This window comes from Triticum dicoccoides, chromosome 5A (assembly GCF_002162155.2).
Source record: "Triticum dicoccoides isolate Atlit2015 ecotype Zavitan chromosome 5A, WEW_v2.0, whole genome shotgun sequence".
Lineage (NCBI taxonomy): Eukaryota > Viridiplantae > Streptophyta > Magnoliopsida > Poales > Poaceae > Triticum > Triticum dicoccoides.
The window spans coordinates 625,773,881-625,795,485 of NC_041388.1; the positions used below are offsets into that span (position 1 = coordinate 625,773,881).

Here is a 21,605-nt window from a genome sequence, read left to right on the forward strand (position 1 = left end):
CACAGTTTTGGTCATCGTTGCAATTAATAGGAAGTAATAAAGAAAGAGAGGTCTTCACATATAAATATACTATCTTGGACATCTTTTATGATTGTGAGCACTCATTAAAATATGACATGCTAAAGAGTTGACATTGGACAAGGAAGACAACGTAATGGGTTATGTTTTCTTACATCTGAGATAAATTATATTGTCTTGGACCTTCCAACATGATGAGCTTGCCTTTTCCCCTCATGCTAGCCAAATTCATTGCACCAAGTAGAGATACTACTTGTGCTTCCAAATACCCCTAAACCAGTCTTGCCATAAGAGTCCACCATATCTACCTATCGATTGAGTAAGATCCAGTAAGTTGTCATCGGTGCAAGCAATAAAAATTGCTCTCTAAATATGCATGATTGATTGATGTGGAGGAAATAAGCTTTATACGAGCGTGTGATATGAAATTAATAAAAGCGACAGACTGCATAGTAAAGGTTCATATCACAAGTGGCAATATAAAGTGACGTTCTTTCGCATTAAGATTTTGTGCATCCAACCATAAAAGCGCATGACAACCTCTGCTTCCCTCTGCAAAGGGCCTATCTTTTACTTTTATCTCCTACATCTCATAAGAGTCATGGTGATCTTCACCCTTACTTTTTACATTTTATCCTTTGGCAAGCACAATATGTTGGAAAGATCCTGGTATATATGGCTAATTGGATGTGAGTTTTCATGAACTATTACTGTTGACATTACCCTTGAGGTAAAACGTTGGGAGGCAAAACTATAAGCCCCTATCTTTCTCTATGTCCGATTAAAACTCCATACCCATAAGTATTGCATGAGTGTCAGCAATTGTGAAAGATTATATGATAGTTGAGTATGTGGACTTGCTGAAAAGCTCTTATACATTGACTCTTTCCTATGTTATGATAAATTGCAATTGCTTCAATGACTGAGATTGTAGTTTGTTAGTTTTCAATGAAGTTTACGATTCATACTTGATATTGTGATTGAATTATTACTCTAGCATTAGAGATTATATGACAAGAATTATATAAGTTGTTGTTCTAAGAATGATCATGATGCCCTCATGCCCGTATTTTATTTTTATCGACACCTCTATCTCTAAACATGTGGACATATTTTTCAATTTCGGCTTTTCGCTTGAGGACAAGCGAGGTCTAAGCTTGGGGGAGTTGATATGTCCATTTTGCATCATGCTTTTATATCGATATTTATTGCATTATGGGCTGTTATTACACATTATGTCACAATACTTATGCCTATTCTCTCTTATTTTACAAGGTTTACATAAAGAGGGAGAATGCCGGCAGCTCAGATTCTGGGCTGGAAAAGGAGCAAATATTAGAGACCTATTCTGCACAACTCCAAAAGTCCTGAAACTTCACGGAAGATGTTTTCCAAATATATAAAAAAATACTGAGAGCAAGAACTTCACCAGGGGGGCCACACCCTTCCCACAAGGGTGGGGCGCGCCCTACCCCGCAGGGCGCGCCCCCTACCTCGTGGGCCCCTTGGTGGCCCTCCGGTGGCCATCTTCTGCTATATGGAGTCTTTCGATGGGAAAACAATCATAAGCCATCTTCTCGGACAAAACTCCGCCGCCACGTGGCGGAACCTTGGCGGAACCAATCTAGGGCTCTGGCGGAGCTGTTCTGCTGGGGAAACTTCCCTCCCGGAGGGGAATCATTGCCACCGTCATCACCAACGCTCCTCTCATCGGGAGAGGGCAATCTCCATCAACATCTTCATCAGCACCATCTCATCTCAAAACCCTAGTTCATCTCTTGTATCCAATTCTTGTCTTCAAGTCCGGGATTGGTGCTAGTAGGTTGCTAGTAGTGTTAATTACTCCTTGTAGTTGATGCTAGTTGGTTTCATTGGTGGAAGATCATATGTTCAGATCCTATATGCATATTAATACCCCTCTGATTATGAACATGTTTATGCTTTGTGAGTAGTTACTTTTGTTCCTGAGGACATGGGAGAAGTCTTGCTATTAGTAGTCATGTGAATTTGGTATTCGTTCGATATTTTGATGAGATGTATGTTGTCTCTCCTCTAGTGGTGTTATGTGAACGTCGACTACATGACACTTCACCATTATTTGGGCCTAGAGGAAGGCATTGGGGAGTAATAAGTAGATGATGGGTTGCTAGAGTGACAGAAGCTTAAACCCTAGTTTATGCATTGCTTCGTAAGGGGCTGATTTGGATCCATATGTTTCATGCTATGGTTAGGTTTACCTTAATACTTTTGTTGTAGTTGCGGATGCTTGCAATAGAGGTTAATCATAAGTGGGATGCTTGTACAAGTAAGGGCAGCACCCAAGCACCGGTCCACCCACATGACATTATCAAAGTACCGAATGCGAATCATATGAACGTGATGAAAACTAGTTTGACGATATTCCCATGTGTCCTCGGAAGCGCTTTACATCATATAAGAGTTTGTCCAGGCTTGTCCTTTGCTACAAAAAGGATTGGGCCACCTTGCTGCACCTTATTTACTTTTGTTGCTTGTTGCTCGTTACAAATTATCTTATCACAAAACTATCTGTTACCACTTATTTCAGTACTTGCAGAGAATACCTTGCTGGAAACCGCTTATCATTTCCTTCTGCTCCTCGTTGGGTTTGACACTCTTACTTATCGAAAGGACTACGATAGATCCCCTATACTTGTGGGTCATCAGACACTATGATCAGAGACCCTTCGATGAAACTGTGTGCGATGCAATAATCGCAAATGGTGGTGTAAAAACCATCAAAAAAGGTGCAAAACGTTTGTGATAACGGATGCATCAAACACGGTTCGGATTTTTAGTTGCGTGTGCGATGCAGGGCATATGGTTCAGTTCAATTAACTGTTTGCGATGAGGAGGAACAAAAGAAACAGACAGCCAGATGAAGGTGTGTGCGATATACAGCATACGGTTCACTCAGATGAACTGTTTGTGATTAGGTAACACAAAAGAAACGGACAGCCAGATGAAGGTGTGTGCGATGTACACCATACGATTCAATCGGATGAACTGATTGTGATTAGGCAACACAAAAGAAACGGCCAGCCAGATCAAGTTGTGAGAGATATACGGCATGCAGTTCACTCGGCCTTGTCATCAGTGTGTGACCTTTGTGGCAACCGTCCGCTCCCCACTAGCCTCTTCTTGTACCGTGGCAACTGTCCACCGCCTCTTCGCCTTTCCCACTCGATTTGGAACCGCTGTCGCACGCTCTTCCTCCCTCCATTTGCCTTCACCCTCCCTTCTGTCATTGTTCGATCATCTTCTCCATGGAGGGAACAGGCCGGAAACGACCCCATTATTCTTGCCTCGATCTGAAAGATGACATGGTGGAGGAACTCATTGATCGGTGCGACGTCATCACCTCGACTAGCATGGCAGGTTTGTTCAAGACCATTCTCGACTCAACTAATAACATCATTACAAGCAACCCAATGGTCCAGGAGCGGTTTGATCTCCCCTATCTTCTTCGTCGTGACCCTGCTGACTGGCGCGTAGACGAAGGAAGACTCGCCTTGTGCAAGTTGATCCCGCTTGATAATGATACGTGTGATGTTAAGATGCCATCGCTTGAGGGCAAGGCTAGGGCAGACGCAAATGGAGATTGGGTTGTTTATATTGGGTATAACTGCGAGTGGGAACTTGTGAATGTGTACACTCGTCACCGGGTTCCACTTCCAAAAATCTCAGACTGCCTAGAGGTTGAGTACACCGGTATTCTACGGGAGTTCAAATACGATCATGGTGACTATCGTCTACGGAAGATAGCAATTTGTCGAGTTCCCAACTGCTCTTGGGATTACACGAACTATGAAGTTCTTGCTATCTTCGACAAGCTTGTTGCCATCCTTACTTCCACGCCTTGATGGATATTGCTCAAAAATTAATTTATGTACATGGATGAGTACTGTGATGCAATTCAATACTAGGGTCTTGTGTTTGCTGCCACCACTCGTGGCATTGTTTTTGCATGGAATCCTGATGCTTTCGGTATGTTTGTCTTCCACCGTAATTATAATTGTTTCATCCACATGCATGCGGGTTAGCTAGTTTCCCTTTACTAATTAACCTTCTTGTGTTTCCAAGGTCCTGTGAACATTCCACCACCTATACTTGAAAAAAATTATAACCAAGGGGGAGATGACGATGCTGATGATCACGAGCATGAGGACGAGCAAGACCCATATACTCAGTGGCGCCTGGCAACTTATTCCGATGGATCACCTCTTCTTGTCTGTATACAGGGCACTGCTGATGTTACTAAGGAAGCAGGTGTTGTCTCGCATAGTCGCACTCTCCGGACCTATTCCAACATCCGTTGCAGGGTATTCGGGATGGATACTAGTGTACTAGCGCCAACACTTTCTCCCTGGTTCAGTATTGAATGTATTGGAGGAAACTCGCTCTTCCTTGGACAAAACTATGCAATGATGGTGGAAAGCGATCCAGCTGCTGTTGACACAACATTACTACCATTTATGAGAAGCAACTATATCTATACCTCGGACATTGCTATGCTCCCCTGCCATCCCAATATGGGTCCTGACATAGGCCGCTTCAGCCTGGATGATCAGTCCTGCATTGGTCTCGAGATTGACAGTAGCTGGCCCTTCCCAGAGAATCACTTCTGGTTCAAAGCAAGCGTTTCCAACACCGACGAGTGGTTGATCTGAAGTTCATTTCACACTTTGTTATTTGTTGTGTGAGAAAAACTTTACTTTACTAGAATGTTTTGTTAGAAATGATCTATAATCCAACGTGTATCCTCATTGTCGTTGTGGGTTGATGACTTGTTGTATATAATCAATGGTACATTTGCATATGCGTCTATCAACTCACGCCTGCTAGTGGTGTCCATATGAACAGTGCTAGTGATTTTAGTTTCAAAAATTAGATAGTGCTAGTGATTTTTAGCTGCATATTTTGACAAATCTCAGTGTTACAAGGTTGACAAATGGCAATGTTACTAGATAAACAAATGTCAATCTTTCCAGTTTGACAAATGGCAACATACCCAAAATGACAAATGCAAATCTTACCCAATTGTTTCTACGTGGTTGCACACGGATCATGCAAAACAACTATTTGCGTTGAAGGGATGCACAAATCCCGCACTGCGGGTGAAGACCATAGCTCTGATTTTGCATACGGGTGTTCTATCTAAAACGTTTATGATCAAGAGCTGCAGAAATCCTGCTCGGCACATTTTCCCTTGGCTTCCTAGGGAAGTTGTTGGTTTGCATACGGGTGTTCTAACTAAAACGTTTGCGATGAGTGTTTTATATTTAAATACCATTGATATTTTTTCAAAAGAAAATCGTTTGATAAGTCTGTACATTAAGAGAGAAAAAAGCAAGTTCGTTCAAACCATATCTTTTATTCAGTCACACTACGAATTTATATTCATATGATCGAGAATTCAAGATACTGTATTAAACCCCAAAAAAACTATTTCCGGCGGCGGCGGAGGCGGCGTGCCGCGTCGTCGTTGTCGTTGTCGTCCTTCGGGACTTCGTTGTTGAAGCCTTCAAGGCAGCACAAAATGTTCTTCACTTATAAATCAAACATCATGTCGTCTGATACGTCCATTTTGCATCATGCTTTTATATTGATATTTATTGCATTATGGGCTGTTATTACACATTATGTCACAATACTTATGCCTTTTCTCTCTTATTTTACAAGGTTTACATGAAGAGGGAGGATCCCGGCAGCTGGAGTTCTGGGCTGGAAAAGGAGCAAATATTAGAGACCTATTCTGCACAACTCCAAAAGTCCTGAAACTCCAGGAAAGTAAGTTTTGGAATATATTAAAAATATTTGGCGAAGAAAGTACCAGAGGGGGGCCAGCCACCGTCCACGAGGGTGGGGGGCGCACCCTACCTCCCTGGGCGCGCCCCCTGCCTCGTGGGCCACCTGGCAGGCCTCCGATGCCCATCTTCTGGTATAAGGTGTCTTTTGCCCTGAAAAAAATGAGAAGGAAGCTTTTGGGACGAAGCGCCGCCGTCTCGAGGCGGAACCTTGGCGGAACCAATCTAGGGCTCCCGCGGAGCTATTCTGCCGGGGAAACATCCCTTCGGGAGGGGAAAATCATCACCATCGATCCTCTCATCGGGAGGGGGTCAATCTCCATCCACATCTTCACCAGCACCATCTCCTCTCAAACCCTAGTTCATCTCTTGTATCCGATCTTTGTCTCAAAACCTTAGATTGGTATCTGTGGGTTGCTAGTAGTGTTGATTACTCCTTGTAGTTGATGCTAGTTGGTTTATTCGGTGGAAGATCATATGTTCAGATCCTTTATGCATATTAATACCCCTCTGATTATGAACATGAATATGATTTGTGAGTAGTTACGTTTGTTCCTGAGGACATGGGAGAAGTCTTGTTATAAGTAGTCATGTGAATTTGGTATTCGTTCGATATTTTGATGAGATGTATGTTGTCTTTCCTCTAGTGGTGTTATGTGAACGTCGACTACATGACACTTCACCATTGTTTGGGCCTAGGGGAAGGCATTAGGAAGTAATAAGTAGATGATGGGTTGCTAGAGTGACAGAAGCTTAAACCCTAGTTTATGTGTTGCTTCGTAAGGGGCTGATTTGGATCCATATGTTTCATGCTATGGTTAGGTTTACCTTAATTCTTCTTTCATAGTTGCGGATGCTTGCGACAGAGGTTAATCATAAGTGGGATGCTTGTCCAAGGAAGGGCAGTACCCAAGCACCGGTCCACCCACATATCAAAGTAACGAACGCGAATCATAAGAGCATGATGAAAACTAACTTGACGATAATTCCCATGTGTCCTCGGGAGCGCTTTCCTTTATATAAGAGTTTGTCTAGGCTTGTCCTTTGCTACAAAAAGGATTGGGACACCTTGCTGCACCTTGTTTACTTTTGTTACTTGCTACCCATTACGAATTACCTTATCACAAAACTATCTGTTACCGATAATTTCCGTGCTTGCAGAGAATACCTTACTGAAAACTGCTTGTCATTTCCTTCTGCTCCTCATTGACTTCGACACTCTTACTTATCGAAAGGACTACGATAGATCCCCTATACTTGTGGGTCATCAAGACGCTTTTCTGGCGCCGCTGCAAGGGAAATTGACTACACTTCGGTCGATACTGCATGCCCTATGTTCAGTGCCACATGATAGGCCGACAATTTGGATTACTGCTAGCAGGGGTGGAGCTAGAAAATTTTGTCAATGAGTTCACTCATTAGCTCATGCTGATGATTTGGTACATTTTAATCAAGTGTAAAGTCTAATTTCAAACTACGTTACAACAAGCGCCTTTTCGACAAAATCATACAAAAACAAGAGTACAACACTCAAAGACAATGTAACAAACGAAAAACATGATATTGATTATCACATATATTGATTAAATTTAAAACGAAGGAGTGCAAGACATACCAGTTGGATGAGATTATAAAATGACTTATTTTTATTTTATAAATAGGTAGTACCGAAATAACTTCATAGCTTCAAGTGCACCTTCTCATCTTGCTGGAACTTTGAGAAATGACAAGTAGCTCTGGAAGGAGGGGAAACCGTTCCTGGTTAATATAGAACATGCTTTCAACAATTTTTATTTTGGGATAGACAACAACTTGGCAAACCAAGAATTTGGCTAGCAATTGAATAGCTACCAACCTATACTTTGCCCATCCCGCAGAACTTGTCGAAAGTTGGCAAGTCATGGAGTTGCCAAATGTTGGCTAGCCAACTTTCTGGCTACGGACCAATCATGCTCTTAATTACGTGGTATGAAAGAGCTGGCATAAATTATGATTTTGTTGGGCTATGGATGTCGTTGTGCTAAATACAAAAATCTGTAACTTGTTACCGAAAAATAGCCACGCAAGCAAGGACTGATTATTAACAAAACAAAGACATATAGTAGGTAGAAATCTTTTTTTCTAATGCAGTACAATCGCATATGCTTATATACACACATCTTTATGAACGCAGACACACACCATAGTTTTATGAGCATCTTTGTGATACCAAGTCGGCGTAACATCTTCTTAAGTTTGACGAAGTCACCACCACAGACATCACCGGAGAGTCTGAAATAAATCGAAGAAAATACGGGCACAATGCTAAGTCTATGACTTGAACCCTGATGAATTAGCTTCACACATGTAAAAAAAATCGTAATCATCTGAGCGCTCGGTTCACATGTAAAAATTGGTTTAAAAAGCCCCCTCAACAGAAATTGGTTTAAAAAGAAGAGAATGATTGTGACCAACTTTTATATATATATATACCGAGAAAAAAGTAGCCTTTGAGGGGGACTTGCGTTTTCTTTCGTTCACCGAGGTACGTACGTACGTACCCACCCATCGACGCTGCGGCCCAACTAACTCAACTCCCTGCCGATGATGATGAGTGGCATCCATCCATCCGTGATGGTTTGATGGCACCACCGCCGACGGCGAGCGAGCGAGCGGTGCCGAGTCAAACGACGAGAATAGTCGCCCGCGCGTGCCGTAGGCCCTCCTCTCCTCTCGTCACCGGCGGTCGGCGCCCGCCTCGAAACAGCCGCACCGCTCCATCCATCTGTCTGTCCGGATCACGTCTCCACCCGACGACAACGGCGACGAAGCTGGGATCGGGTTTCCGTGCCGTGCGTCAGGGTTGACGCCTGCCCATCGGGATGAACAGGATCAGCCCTGCCTTTTGTCCCCTACGCTTTTGGCCTCCTAGACCCCCCTTAAAAAAACACTCTACCATGATCTCCTTTTTCATGCGCCGAGGTTCGATGTAGGAGTAATAAGTTGAACAAAACCTAAAATGTTGGCCTAGGAATAAGAAATCACTTTGTACAAATGTCTATTTATGAAGTCCGCTTTTAAATTACTTCCGCTTTTGGACCTCATTTGGATTTACCTCGTTTCACTCTCGCTACTCCTGTAGCGCGGCATACGCGCCGACCTATCCTACCTTCGAAAAACGGCCGACCATCATTTGCCCTCCCTCCAAAAACAATCTCGCCGACAACGGTTTATCCGCCTCCTTCGCGACCGGCACTTGGATGCTTAGCCATCCTCTACCCACCGCCTTCCCCAACCTCTCCTCCCACTCTACCCAACCCATAATCCTAATCTATCAGGTCATGCTCGATGGTTTACTATCTAACCCGAGGATAGGAACCACTTAGAGCATCTCTAGTGGATGGTGTAAATTTGGACGTGTATATCTTCATATACACATCCATATACACCTTGCTAAATTATACACCTCCCAGTTTTTCAGTGAAACGTGTAAATTAGGACGTGCATATTAGAAACGAGCGTGGCTTGCTCGTGCATATTTCCACGCCTTGTACCGTCGTGGCCTGGGCGTGGATGTTTACACGCCCTTTTACACGAGTCGCTGGGAGCAGTTTTTCAGCTCACATCGTGTATATTTGCTATACACGTCCATATAGATGATCCACTAGAGATGCTCTTAGCGGGAGTGGCCTCCGTAGAATTGGATGTTCGTTGCTCTTTGTTGCGGGATTTTTCGCACGAACGACTCCAGGGATGATCGCTTCCCACCGATGTGACCCCTTTCTCCACCAAGAACACCTACTATTCTCGGATGATTATCATGCCAACATTTGTAGAAAATTTAAGGGTGCCACAAGCAACTAAATGGAAGATTTAGGCGGCAAAAGTCTACGCATAAAGTACTGATATAGTAATGATAATAATAAAAGCTAACCCGAAGAGGAAAGTAGAGAAGCCTCTGAAGAGACGCCTCATTGCCTTGCGCTTGGTGGATGGGTTGGGATTATTACAATGTAAAATCCACATCTTTGTTGGAGATCATTAAGGCGGTGGTGATAGGTTGGTGATGAAGGTGAACGCCTCACCCCTCGTCGGTGCAGAGACATGAATGAGTGATAGCGGTGCTCAATAAGAGATAATTAAGGATGGTAAGTGTGGTGCTAAGAAAATGCCATTTTGTGGGTGACAACTCAATTAGACAATAGAGTCGTAACTCAAACACATTTATATTGGACTCATAGTTTTCAATGTCATGTGGGGATACAATTACTTGCTGCAAAATTCATGTAAAAAACTAGACACTTATATTCCTTGATCTATACAAACTTTTTTTTCCGTGTGGCCATTATTAGCATCTTGAAAACAAAATGAGCAGTATAACATAAAACTCTATACTTTTGCTCTTTTTATTATAAAACACAAAAACTCCATAAATATAGTTGTTTTTTAATGCAAAAATATGACTTTTTTTTTCTTTCGTATAAAAAAGCCTCCATATCTTTTGACGAATGGATTGGGATTACAAGGTAAACTCCATATCTTTTGTTGGAGATCGCCGAGGACATGGGCAAGTGCGGTGCCCAAAAAAACATCGTTTCGAAGGTGACAACCGGAATAGACAATGAAGTTTTCATCCAAATACATTTCTCTAGACTCGTATTTTCAGAATCATGTGAGGAGTAGAACTATTCACCGTAAAAATGTTGTAAAAACAAGATATTGATAATTTTTTTATCTACACAGTCACCTTTTCATGTGGTCTTTATCAGCAACTCAAAAACAAAAGAGTAATAAAGCACAAAAACTATACGCTTATTTATCAAAACATTACGGAACACAAAAGAAAACCGAAAAAAGGTTTTGCGAAACAAATACTCGTATACAGTATAATTTTCTTTTACATTTAAATGGTCTCTGACACGATGGGCCCACATGTAAGCCCAACCCGCAAAGCATCCGACGCCGTGTGATGTAATCTTCTCCGGGCGACGAGGTGGAGAGTGAGACGACCCACTCGCAGCCAGAGGATAGGCAGCATTGCACGACGGCCATGTCGTCCTCGCCTCTAACCGCCACGCCCACCCCTCTCCTTCCCGCCAAATCCAAGAGCCCGCCGTCGCACCATCCGCTCCTCCCCCACCTCCCGCACTGCACGAGCCTCCGGGCGCTCGCCCAGCTCCACGCCGCCGCCGTCAAGTCCGGCCTCGGCGCGCACCCGGCCCTCGTCACCAGGCTCCTCACGCTCTGCACCGAGCAGGGCGCGGCCCCGGCGCACCTCGAGTACGCACGCCAGGTGTTCGACAGAATCCCCAGCCCCGGGGACGTCGTCTGGTACAACACGCTGCTGCGTGGGTACGCGCGCTCGGCCGACGGCGCCGCCGAGGAGGCGGCGCGGGTGTTCGTGCGGATGCTGGAGGAGGGCGTGGCGCCGGACACGTACACGTTCGTGTCGCTGCTCAAGGCGTGCGCGGCCGCGCGGGCCGGGGAGGAGGGCCGGCAGGCGCACGGCGTGGCCGTCAAGACCGGCGCCGCGGACCACGAGTACGTCCTGCCCACGCTGATCAACATGTACGCCGAGTGCGGGGACGCGCGGTCCGCCCACGTGATGTTCGGCAGGGTGCCGGACGGGGACTGTGTGGTCTCGTACAACGCGATGATCACCGCCGCCGTCAGGAGCAGCCGGCCCGGGGAGGCGCTGGTGCTGTTCCGGGAGATGCAGGCCAAGGGGCTCAAGCCGACGTCCATCACGGTGACCAGTGTGCTCTCGGCGTGCGCGCTGCTGGGAGCACTGGAGCTGGGGAGGTGGATCCACGACTATGTCAGGAAGGCAGGGCTTGACTCTCTTGTGAAGGTCAACACTGCGCTGATCGACATGTATGGGAAGTGCGGGAGCTTGGAGGATGCCATTGATGTGTTCCAGGGGATGGAATCAAGGGATAGGCAAGCTTGGTCCGTGATGATCGTGGCGTATGCTAACCACAGCTACGGCAGGGAGGCCATTTCACTGTTCGAAGAGATGAAGAAGCAAGGGATAAAGCCTGATGCGGTCACATTCCTAGGCGTGCTCTATGCCTGTAGCCATTCTGGCATGGTGAGCGAAGGGCTACAATACTTCGACAGCATGAGAGAGTATGGTATAGTTCCTGGGATAAAGCACTATGGTTGCGTGACTGATTTGCTAGCCCGATCAGGTCAGCTTGAAAAGGCTTACCAGTTCATTGATGAACTGCCGATAAAGCCCACCGCCATCTTATGGAGGACGTTGCTTTCTGCCTGTGGAAGCCATGGAGCTGTTGATCTTGGAAAACGTGTCTTTGAGAGGATTCTCAAGCTGGATGATACTCATGGTGGTGACTATGTAATATTCTCGAATTTGTGCGCCAACACTGGGGAATGGGAAGAGATGAACAGGGTAAGGAAGCTGATGAATGAAAAGGGGGCGGTAAAGGTGCCTGGCTGTAGCTCAATTGAGATAGATAACAGGGTTCATGAGTTCTTCGCAGGAGATGGAAGACACCCACAATCACAAGATGCATGCCGAATGGTTGATGAAGTGATTGAGCAGCTCAAACTTGTTGGTTATGTCCCTAATACGTCTCAGGTCTTCCATGTTCAAATGGGTGAGGAGGAGAAGGCCACAAGCCTAAGATACCATAGTGAGAAGCTGGCGATTTCTTTCGGGCTTTTAAACACATCTCCAGGAACTACTCTCCGTGTTGTCAAGAACCTTCGTGTATGTCCAGATTGTCATTCGATGGCAAAGCTTGTCTCTATGCTCTTTAATAGGCGGATCATACTCAGAGATCTAAATCGTTTCCACCACTTTGAGGATGGGGTCTGCTCTTGTGGAGACTACTGGTAGATTTTAGGAACACAATTTTTGTTTCACTATGCTCTATCTCTGTTGTGTCCATTCAGGTACGGTCAACTTCTATATGCATGCCAAACTAACTGACAATTGAAGAGTATTTTCAAATACTGATGGCACTGAACAATAAGAACTAACCCAAAGTTTGTTACTGGACATGTACTGTTTAGTCATACCCGTGCCAAATACCATAACTTCCTGATGGCCTGAGTTGCATGTTTTACCATGATCCTTGCAGAGCATTACTATCTGTTACAACCTTATAGGTATAGCATTAGTGTATGCAGACAACCTCCTACATTCTTGTAAATATTCTAAAGAAAATTCTATGAGAAGATGGAACCTATTTGATAGGGAGTTGACATGTGCATCATACTGTGAGGTTGTGAGCTAATATAGGAGTCTATTGGCAGATTGCAGTACTACTTCTTAGCATGAATGTAATTGATTGCTAACATGGGAGTCTGTATGCAGTTATAATTCTCTATTAGCTGTAACAGTCCTGACATTTTCTTTTCTTTTCCTTTTTGTTCTATTTGTTCTGATATACTGTTTCGATGGAGCTTGAACTTGGTTGTACCGAACTGTTTATTTCCTTTTCTCAACAGAAAGATGTATAACACTTGTGGTGTTGAAAAATAATGTTTCTAGTTGCATTTTGTTTCTTTATAAATCTTAATTTTTAACTTGAAAACCCTGTTTAGTTAATTCGACGATCATACTATGGTCACCTGATTTATTATTCATTGAATGCAATTCCCCATCACCAAAGAACTAGCCATGGACAGGATTGCATGGAAGTAGCTATCCACGTGCCAGAACCATGAGTTGGTTTCGAGATCTTTATGGGTTTCAGCTCTAGCTTACCCCAACTTTAACTAAAGGCTTTGTTGTTGTTGTTGAATGCAATTCCCCATTTTTTTAACTATAAGTACATTTCTTTGATATTTTGAAGTCTTACTGCAAATGCAGCTAGTTGGTATGGGGTATGGGTTCAGGGACACCTTTTCTCCAAATTCTGTAAAGACTGAATACCTGAACTCAATGCATTTTGCATATACCTTGCAAACTTGTCAGTTAATTGACACCCCTCTCATTTTTAGTTATTTACCATTTTCACATCCCCACTTGATAATGCACAACAGCAACTTAAAATCGTTTCCTGCCATCTTCTTTTCATATTACTCACATATTATGTCAAGCCCATAAGCCCAAACAGGTGATTCTGATGGTGTTAGTTTGTTCATTTCATGATTGTTTCACTCAGTTTTCTGAGGTTCATATCTTCCCCGATGTATAATGATAAAACAATGCCATCTGGACCTTAAAATGTTGTTAATCTTATTTTGTTGTCAGCACTATTACTGTTGCACATGGAAAGAGAGGAAAACAGATGTTTTGTCACTTTATTTTATGAATAAAGTTGCTATGTATTCTACAGATTAGCCCGATGATTTTCTCCAACTGACCAGATCCATGCTAGCAATGCAGATCAGCACCGTGCCCTGCTGTGGAGTTAGATCATATCTTACATGGGATAATTATCAGATAATAGTAGTCGAAATGTTAAAATGTTTCCAAGGAAAGGAAAATACTAATAGTTGTTTGGTACACAACTCTGCCCCTCGAACTGGAAGGTCATCAGCCTGACAAAAGCAACATGAAGCCTCAGGTTGTGAATAAGTGGTTGTTTCTACAATATGATTGAGCCTTCGATCCTCAATAGCCCAAATTGTTAGAAAAATGTGGATAGCGCAAATAAGCTGTAAAGCAGAGTCACATGGGCTCTGTTCATTCCACGGAAGATGGTGTCATGACACCGAAAACACATATAAATGTGTCTAGTCAATATTACCTTAGTTAATTGGCATTGAAATTTGAAATAGTCTGGCTGCTCCATTCCAGCATTGGAGGTTAAAATGTTGCAAGATTCTGACTGCAATGCAGATTCAACTAATCTTGATGACATGTCCGGTAGGACCATCAGACCATCTGTATATCTTTATCTCTGTATGATTTTTTACCTGATTTACTGGCAACATTTGCTATGTAAGTTGGTATTGCATGAGTTGATTGGTTCCCCTTGTACTATTCAGGTGAAACTGGAGCATGGTCTGTAGTCTGCTTCTATAGTATCACTGTTACACTCACATCCCAAGGTTGAATTCATTGTGTCTGTAACATTTCTGGGAAGGGGACTTTGTGATTTTTTTTTTGTTCTCATTATAACTCATAGGAGATTAGGACATATGCAAAACTTTTTGGTAAACCTAATCTTCTACTGAATGAAATCAACACTTCATCATATACTGTGCTTTTAAGGTTCAGGTTGGTCATACATCTCTTTCTTGCATGTGCTGTCCTAATAAAACTCGTGGCATCGCCTACCAGTACATGTCTAAGAATAGTCATAACTGAATTAGATCTCAGACCCCATGTTCCTGCTACCAGCATAGAATAGTGTATCAGTTCGGTCTTCGGCATCATCATTTCGATGTTATGTCATAAATAGGGTAGCAAACCACATTGTTTAGATGACTGAAATGAATGCTTGCCAAATCAGCCACCATTTATACATCCTGAGATATGTTTAGATTGCCGTGCTTCATTTAACTTGATAGACTGACCTTGCCGTATGAACATGACAATGCATTAGGTTACCTACTATCTTGGTGGATTTGATTATCACATAACTTTGTCTGCACCTTCATGAGCGGTTACTTAAATAACGAGGTAAGAACGCCATCATCTTTCTTTATCGATTATTCTAGGGCAAGTTGCATGTTTTACTTGGTCCAACAGCTGGTTTAGTCATATCCATAGCCACATTTTCTTTTTCCTCTTCCATTATCTGCAAATAGGTTGAGTATTTGCCTCGTTAACATACGCCAGCTTGTCATTAACTCAACCCATCAATGATGAAAAGGTCAGTTATGCCATGCTGCACGGCCACTAAGTTTCATGTGTTTTATTTCGATTTCTTGTGGCTATGTTCTTCAGTCGTACCATACATGTTCTTGCCACCATACAAACAGTTCCCGTCGCTGTTGCCCGTCTCTGAAAATTAGTTGACATACTGTATTATATACTTGATAGACTTTGAAACAGTACACCGTAATCTTTCAGTTGTCTGAGCTTACTGTGCTGCTGTGTGTGACAAGGTCAAGCGGCAAAATTCACATGGGTTGGGTGAAACCATGAAGCCGTCTTGTTCGAGTGGATTGCGGAAAGGAACCCCGGCCTGCCTGGAGCCAGCAAAGATGAAGGGTAGAAGAAGCTTCTTGCCCTTTGAGTTGATCAACCAACGAGTAAAAGAAACCCCTCTTTGCAGCTGGAATCCATGAACGGGTACTCGCTTTTTATTAATTCTTCTCTGACCAATCGTTATCAATTGCGTTTGTGCCATTACTGTTCATAATTTGGTGGTACCCTAGCTAGAATCTTACTTACTTTATTGTCTATGTTTTTTCCCATTACTTGCTCCGTCCTCTGTTTTTGTAGCTTCCTTTTTCGACAAGGACATCCATATCCTTTTGAAATGGAGCTCTTTGGCAGGGTTTGATATCCGAGCTGCCAGATGGCATGATATTATGTGCTTTTTATAAATCCCCAGGGTTCATATGTTTAACACTTTGGGTTATTTAGTTTAGCCGAAGAGTCGTCTTTTAAACCTTTACAGAGAAAAACAGTGATAGGCTCCCTCTTTTCCCACTTTTAGCAGTGGTCCTAAGTCCTAACAACTAATTCTGAACTGAATTCTGACATAGCATGGCCCCTCAACTAACTCCATCCCAGATCGATCCAACTAATAACTACACCAAGTTTTTGCAGAAGCCACACCGCCAAATTAGCGCATTATTGCCATATGATTATGCAGGACTAGTAGACTGTTAAACAATTGTTTCTTGAAACGAGGAAGGAACAGGTAAAGAACACTGAAATGATTCTTTGCCTTTCAGTTGAGTTCTGTAACGCAAATCTATCAATCCATTGTTATTTCTTGTTTCCGAAAAATAAAGATTACAGTATATACCAAATGTGTACATTTTTATCCTTTCTCACGGCACAAAGGCAGCAAACAGTTACAAATTGCAGTATTGCCGTCTGCCACGTATCAGTACATCGGCGGTGGAGGCGCATACATCGGCGGTGGCGACGATTGCCCGTGCGCGGCACACTGGGCCGGCGGCCGGTGGAGGAACTCGATGCACTGCTCGCCGGGCCGCTGGTCGGGGCGACCTGCGATGCAGTTCTGCCGGTCGTCGATGTGGGGCACCTCCAGGCACCGGTGCGGCTCGCCGCAGAAGAAGTTGTGGGAGTAGGTGAAGTTCTTGAGGTTTGGCAGCGCGCAGATGCTCTCGGGGATCTCGCCGGCAAGCATGTTGTTCGCGACGTTGAGCTGCTCGAGGGCATGCATATTGCCGATGGTGTCGGGCAGCTTGCCGACGATGCCGTTGGAGCTGAGGTCGAGCACGGTGAGCTTGTCCAGCTTGCCGATCTCCGGCGGGATGCAGGAGGAGATGCCGCTGTTGAGGAGGATCAGCTCGTTGAGCGTCCCGGCCATGTCGCCGATGCTGCTGGGCAGGCACCCCCCGACCCGCGGCAGGTTGGCCAGCACGATCACCGACGCCGTGGAGCTGCTGAAGTTGGCCGGCAGCGTGAACTCGAAGTTGTTGTTGTTGATGAAGAGCGCATCGATCTTCTTCTCGAAGATGGCCGCCGGCACCTCGCCGCAGAAGTTGTTAAACCTTGAGAGACGCCATGGACAGACAGACAGCCAGTTGTTAAACCTCTGTGAAGTGCGGCGCAGGACCGGAGGTACAGATGATGATGATGATGATGATGATGATGATGCGTGCGTACCTGATGTCGACGTACTGGACGTTGGGGAGGCAGAGGAACTGGGAGGGGAAGTTGCCGGTGAGCTGGTTGTTGCTGACGTCGATCTCGTGGAGGAGGTGGAGGGAGCGGAGGGCGTCGGGCAGCGCGCCGCAGAAGCGGTTGGAGTTGAGGTGGAAGACGGCGAGGTCGGAGAGCAGGCCCAGCTCCTCCGGCAGCGTGCCGGCCAGGTCGCCGTGATTGAGGTCCACGGAGGCCACGGTGCGCGCGCAGGGATCGTCGGGCGCCGTCGCGCAGTAGACGCCGTAGTAGCTGCACACGTCGGGGCCGCACCAGTTCTTGGTCAGGTTCTTGGGGTCGTCCGTGATGGCCTTCTTCAGCGCCTGCAGCGCCACGTACGCCTTCTCCAGCCGCGAGTTGTTGGTCGCCGGCGCCGCGGGCGGCGCTCCCACCGGCTGCGACGCCGCCAGCAGCAGCGGCGACGCCACGACCACCAGCGCCAGGAGCACCGCCGCCGTCGACCCCATCATCGCCATAGGTAATGGAATGTCTGCTGCTTCTTTTCTTGGGGTTTGTGTTGTAGCATATGTCCTGCCGTGCGTTCAATTCGGCTTATATAGCCGGCCGGCGCCTTGCTCCTCTTATTATTCCTTGGGTGTTCGTTGGCGGCGAGTGCATCGTTTGTTCATGTCCGCTTTCTTTCTCTCTCTCTATCTCTCTTTGTTTAATGATGATGTCCGGGTATCATTGGCGCGCATCCAAAACTAAAGCTTCGGTTGACCGCTTCGTTTTCGTTTTCGCGACGCGATTTTGTTCATACTGCGGATTTTGGCGGAGTGGGTGATGGGTGATCGTCCGTCTTTTTTCCTGCCTAGCAAATTGACTTTTGGCTGTCGTGTGCCTTTGTGCTCGACTCCTTGGCCCTGAGGACACGGTCAAAGACTGACTGATGCCTGCACTCAGTGACAAAATCCCACTGACGGTGTTCTTCAGAGTTAGTGGCACCAACAGAGCACACACATAAAGTATTATGCATCTGTTATTGGTGATGAAATTAGTGCACATAGTAAGATGCCTTGTCTTTATGAAGTTTTGCATTTCCTTTAAAACTCTTTGTCTTCTATTGCTTAGCTTCATTCATTAACTGCGCTCACTTCTGGCCCCAACTTGCCTTCTGATTTAGATTCTTATTTATCTCGCACGGTTGCATCGTGTTTGTTAATGGAAATCCTCACCCATTCACAACGCCATTTCCTTGCAATGATGTTGATCTATCTATCTATCTATCTATCTCGCCGGTCTTGATTATGTGTGCTAATCATGTTCTTTTAGTGCTGGATCAAATGATGACCTGCCCCGGCAAAGTATTAGTTTTATACTGTACTACTCTACACATGATCCTTTCCTTTAACTTAACATGCGAGAAAGAGAGATATGCCTTTGGCTCTAGTTATTCCCCGTGTTTGTCGGCCTTTTTATCGAATCTTCTTTGGCTCTTGTGCTTATGTATAATATGCTTTCGCCACCCAATCAGCACAAACCACCGAAATTATGTGTGGCCTGCACGAATGTTGACGATCGATTCTTCCTGTTTGCCATAGTGCAGAGGCGCAACTTTGTTGGCCTTTTCGTCTTGCATTCACTATTCGGTGCCGGTGGTCATCATTTTAAGCTACTGTTAGGAGTCTACTACTTCTGATAGGCATATAATATCTGTTATCCTAACCTTTTTTCCTGTGATGAAAAGCATCTTTTGTTCCACCCTAGCTAGGACAAATTCTTCTACTTCTTCCATTGACATTTGGGTTCGTCCGAATTCGACAGGATTTGAGGATGGTTGACATTTGACAGTGCAAGATTATCCGTATTCAGCTTAATGTTCAAACTCTTGTTAAGGACAGCTGGATACCCCCTTCGTCTTTCATCACGAGCAACCAGTGAACCAGAAAGTCTACCGAGAGAGTAGGAACCGTAGTTGTTGTACTGAAACTATGGGAATCATCGTAGTTTAGTGGTGGTGAGGTCACCTCAGGCCCGTCTGCAGTTTTCTAACACCACGAACTGAAAACCGTCGTCCGGTAGCTGTCACGGCTCGATCGAAACGTAAACAAAGAATCACCACAAAATTATAATAGAAACCCAAACAAAGAGAATATCTACTAGCAGGAACCATAAATCGCAGGGAATATATCCATGGCTGAAAAAACAGCACCCCTGTCTGTTGATGCAGGGTAGCATGCATATACTAATAGATTGGCCTGCATGAGAATCTCTGTTCTGGATGGTGACTGATGTCGTAATGCAACCATCTCCATTAGTTAATCACATCCTAATTGTGTTTTCGGTCTTTGATTGCCGATATTAGTTTGCTCTTAATCTCGCATGATTCTGCGGTTTCGTGTGCCGCGGGAACCTCAGACGTCACCACCCGGTTCTGCACCGGATTCTGACGTGACTGGCGGCTGGCTGGCTGCTGCTGCCGTTAGTCGTCGCCGGCCGGCAGCCGCATCAGGTGGCACGTCGGGCTCTCTGGATCGGCCGCTGGTGAGGTGAGATGCTAAGGTGCTAACTCGTTTTCCCTAATGATGTGATGCATTTTATATCACCCTGCATATGATTTATGATCACTTTAACTAATATATTCTGTGGAAGGTCTACGGGGGGCTTAAGCTCACCTGACCACTTCGATTATATGCAGTGTCTTCAACTACATGTCGTAATCCAGTACCGGTTCCTCATCGGTTGAACATCCTTTGCCGGGCTTGATTAACACAAGAAACCTGTGTATCTTCTAATATAATACAGTATAAGTTTTATTTTGTTCAATTTGCACTTTATTTATCATTAAGCAATTGCATGTTAAGTGTTTGACATGGCCATTTCAGCTAATTCGCTCCCTGTTTTCAATTGATGTATTCTCTTCTCATGTCTGCCGCATGTTTTCTTTGACCAAATAATGCCCACAATGCTTAATTATTCAAAGGGGCTTTCTATCATTGGGGACGATTCTCTTCATGGGAACTAGGCAACTATAACTATGGCATGAGGTTGTTTAACCTAAATGTTGTTGGGTGATGGGTCATCTAGATTCTGAGATGTATATGCTCCTTTGCTCATTTAATATGTAATATCACATTTCAGACATGTATGTTAATTTGAACAAGAAAATTCTGAAATTTATAGTTGTACAAAATGCAATAGCTAGTTCCCCTTTTTTTCCTCTATAAAGTTGAGCTTAAATATTCATTCATACACAGAGCTATGTTTTTTTCTCAGAAAAGAAGATTGAAACCCCCTGCCCCTGCATCATTGCGATGCACACATCTATATTTATTTAAAATGCAAGTAACATCATGCAATACCCGTACAACACAAACACACCGAGGAGGAAAAAAAGCCACAACCAACAATGATTATTAAAAAGCAGGAACATGTGCCTACACACATAGTATATATCTAAACCGTCATCCAAACCAGTTGAGCGTATTATGTACGACGTCTCCCATTGGTTGCATCCAGTGCTATAAGCTTTTGTACTTCCACAGTTTAAAGTAAGGACCACATACAGATTCATCTTGCATCTCTGAAAGTTCATACATAGGTTTTGTGTTGAAGAGAGCATGATTCAGACTTACTGTGGGGCCACTTTGAACCAACCGTGATTCCAAGTTATAAGTTGTGAGAAGGGAACGTATCCGGCGCACCCATCCATGTAGTGCTACTGATGCACTCGATGATGTAGCACATTTTAAAATATTTGAATAATCTGGAAAGAAAATCTAGCACATTAACACAATATCAATGTATGTTGTCATAAAGTTTTATATCTGATACATTGATTGAAATACAAAATGACAAATTTGACATCAATGTGATAATGAGCCAAATATAAAGGTAACTTATGGTATGTATTATTCAGTGTTGAATTTGTCATTTTAGCTATGTTTCAAATTTTGCGACAACGGACATTGATGTTGTGAATGTGCTATTTTATAAAAAAGAAAATCAAACATTCTAATATGTGCTACAGGAGTATGATGCACCAAGTGCACCGGATATTCTTCCGTTGCGAGGAG

General features: G+C 44.3%; 2 protein-coding genes across 2 annotated transcripts; one reads left to right on the plus strand and one right to left on the minus strand.

Moving 5' to 3' along the window:
* The first annotated feature begins 10,837 nt into the window (after positions 1–10,837).
* LOC119303515 (pentatricopeptide repeat-containing protein At2g02980, chloroplastic-like) lies at positions 10,838–13,209 on the plus strand. Its single transcript, XM_037580648.1, has one exon. The coding sequence runs from the start codon at positions 10,873–10,875 to the stop codon at positions 12,682–12,684; it is 1,812 nt and encodes a 603-aa protein (XP_037436545.1). The 5' UTR covers positions 10,838–10,872; the 3' UTR covers positions 12,685–13,209.
* Positions 13,210–16,659: 3,450 nt separating this feature from the next.
* On the minus strand, positions 16,660–18,112 carry LOC119303516 (leucine-rich repeat extensin-like protein 6). The gene is made up of 2 exons (XM_037580650.1): positions 17,554–18,112; positions 16,660–17,438 (listed from the first exon to the last, which is right to left on the minus strand). Exons 1-2 carry the CDS (start codon positions 18,063–18,065, stop codon positions 16,805–16,807), a joined length of 1,146 nt encoding a protein of 381 aa, XP_037436547.1. The 5' UTR covers positions 18,066–18,112; the 3' UTR covers positions 16,660–16,804.
* Positions 18,113–21,605: the final 3,493 nt, after the last annotated feature.

Coding starts and splice junctions, on each gene's coding strand:
- LOC119303515 (XM_037580648.1), top strand. CDS start 10,873: ATGTCGTCCTCGCCTCTAACCGCCACGCCCACCCCTCTCCTTCCCGCC.
- LOC119303516 (XM_037580650.1), bottom strand. CDS start 18,065: ATGGCGATGATGGGGTCGACGGCGGCGGTGCTCCTGGCGCTGGTGGTC. Junction 17,439..17,553: donor GTCCAGTACGTCGACATCAG/GTACGCACGCAT, acceptor GCGTCTCTCAAG/GTTTAACAACTTCTGCGGCG.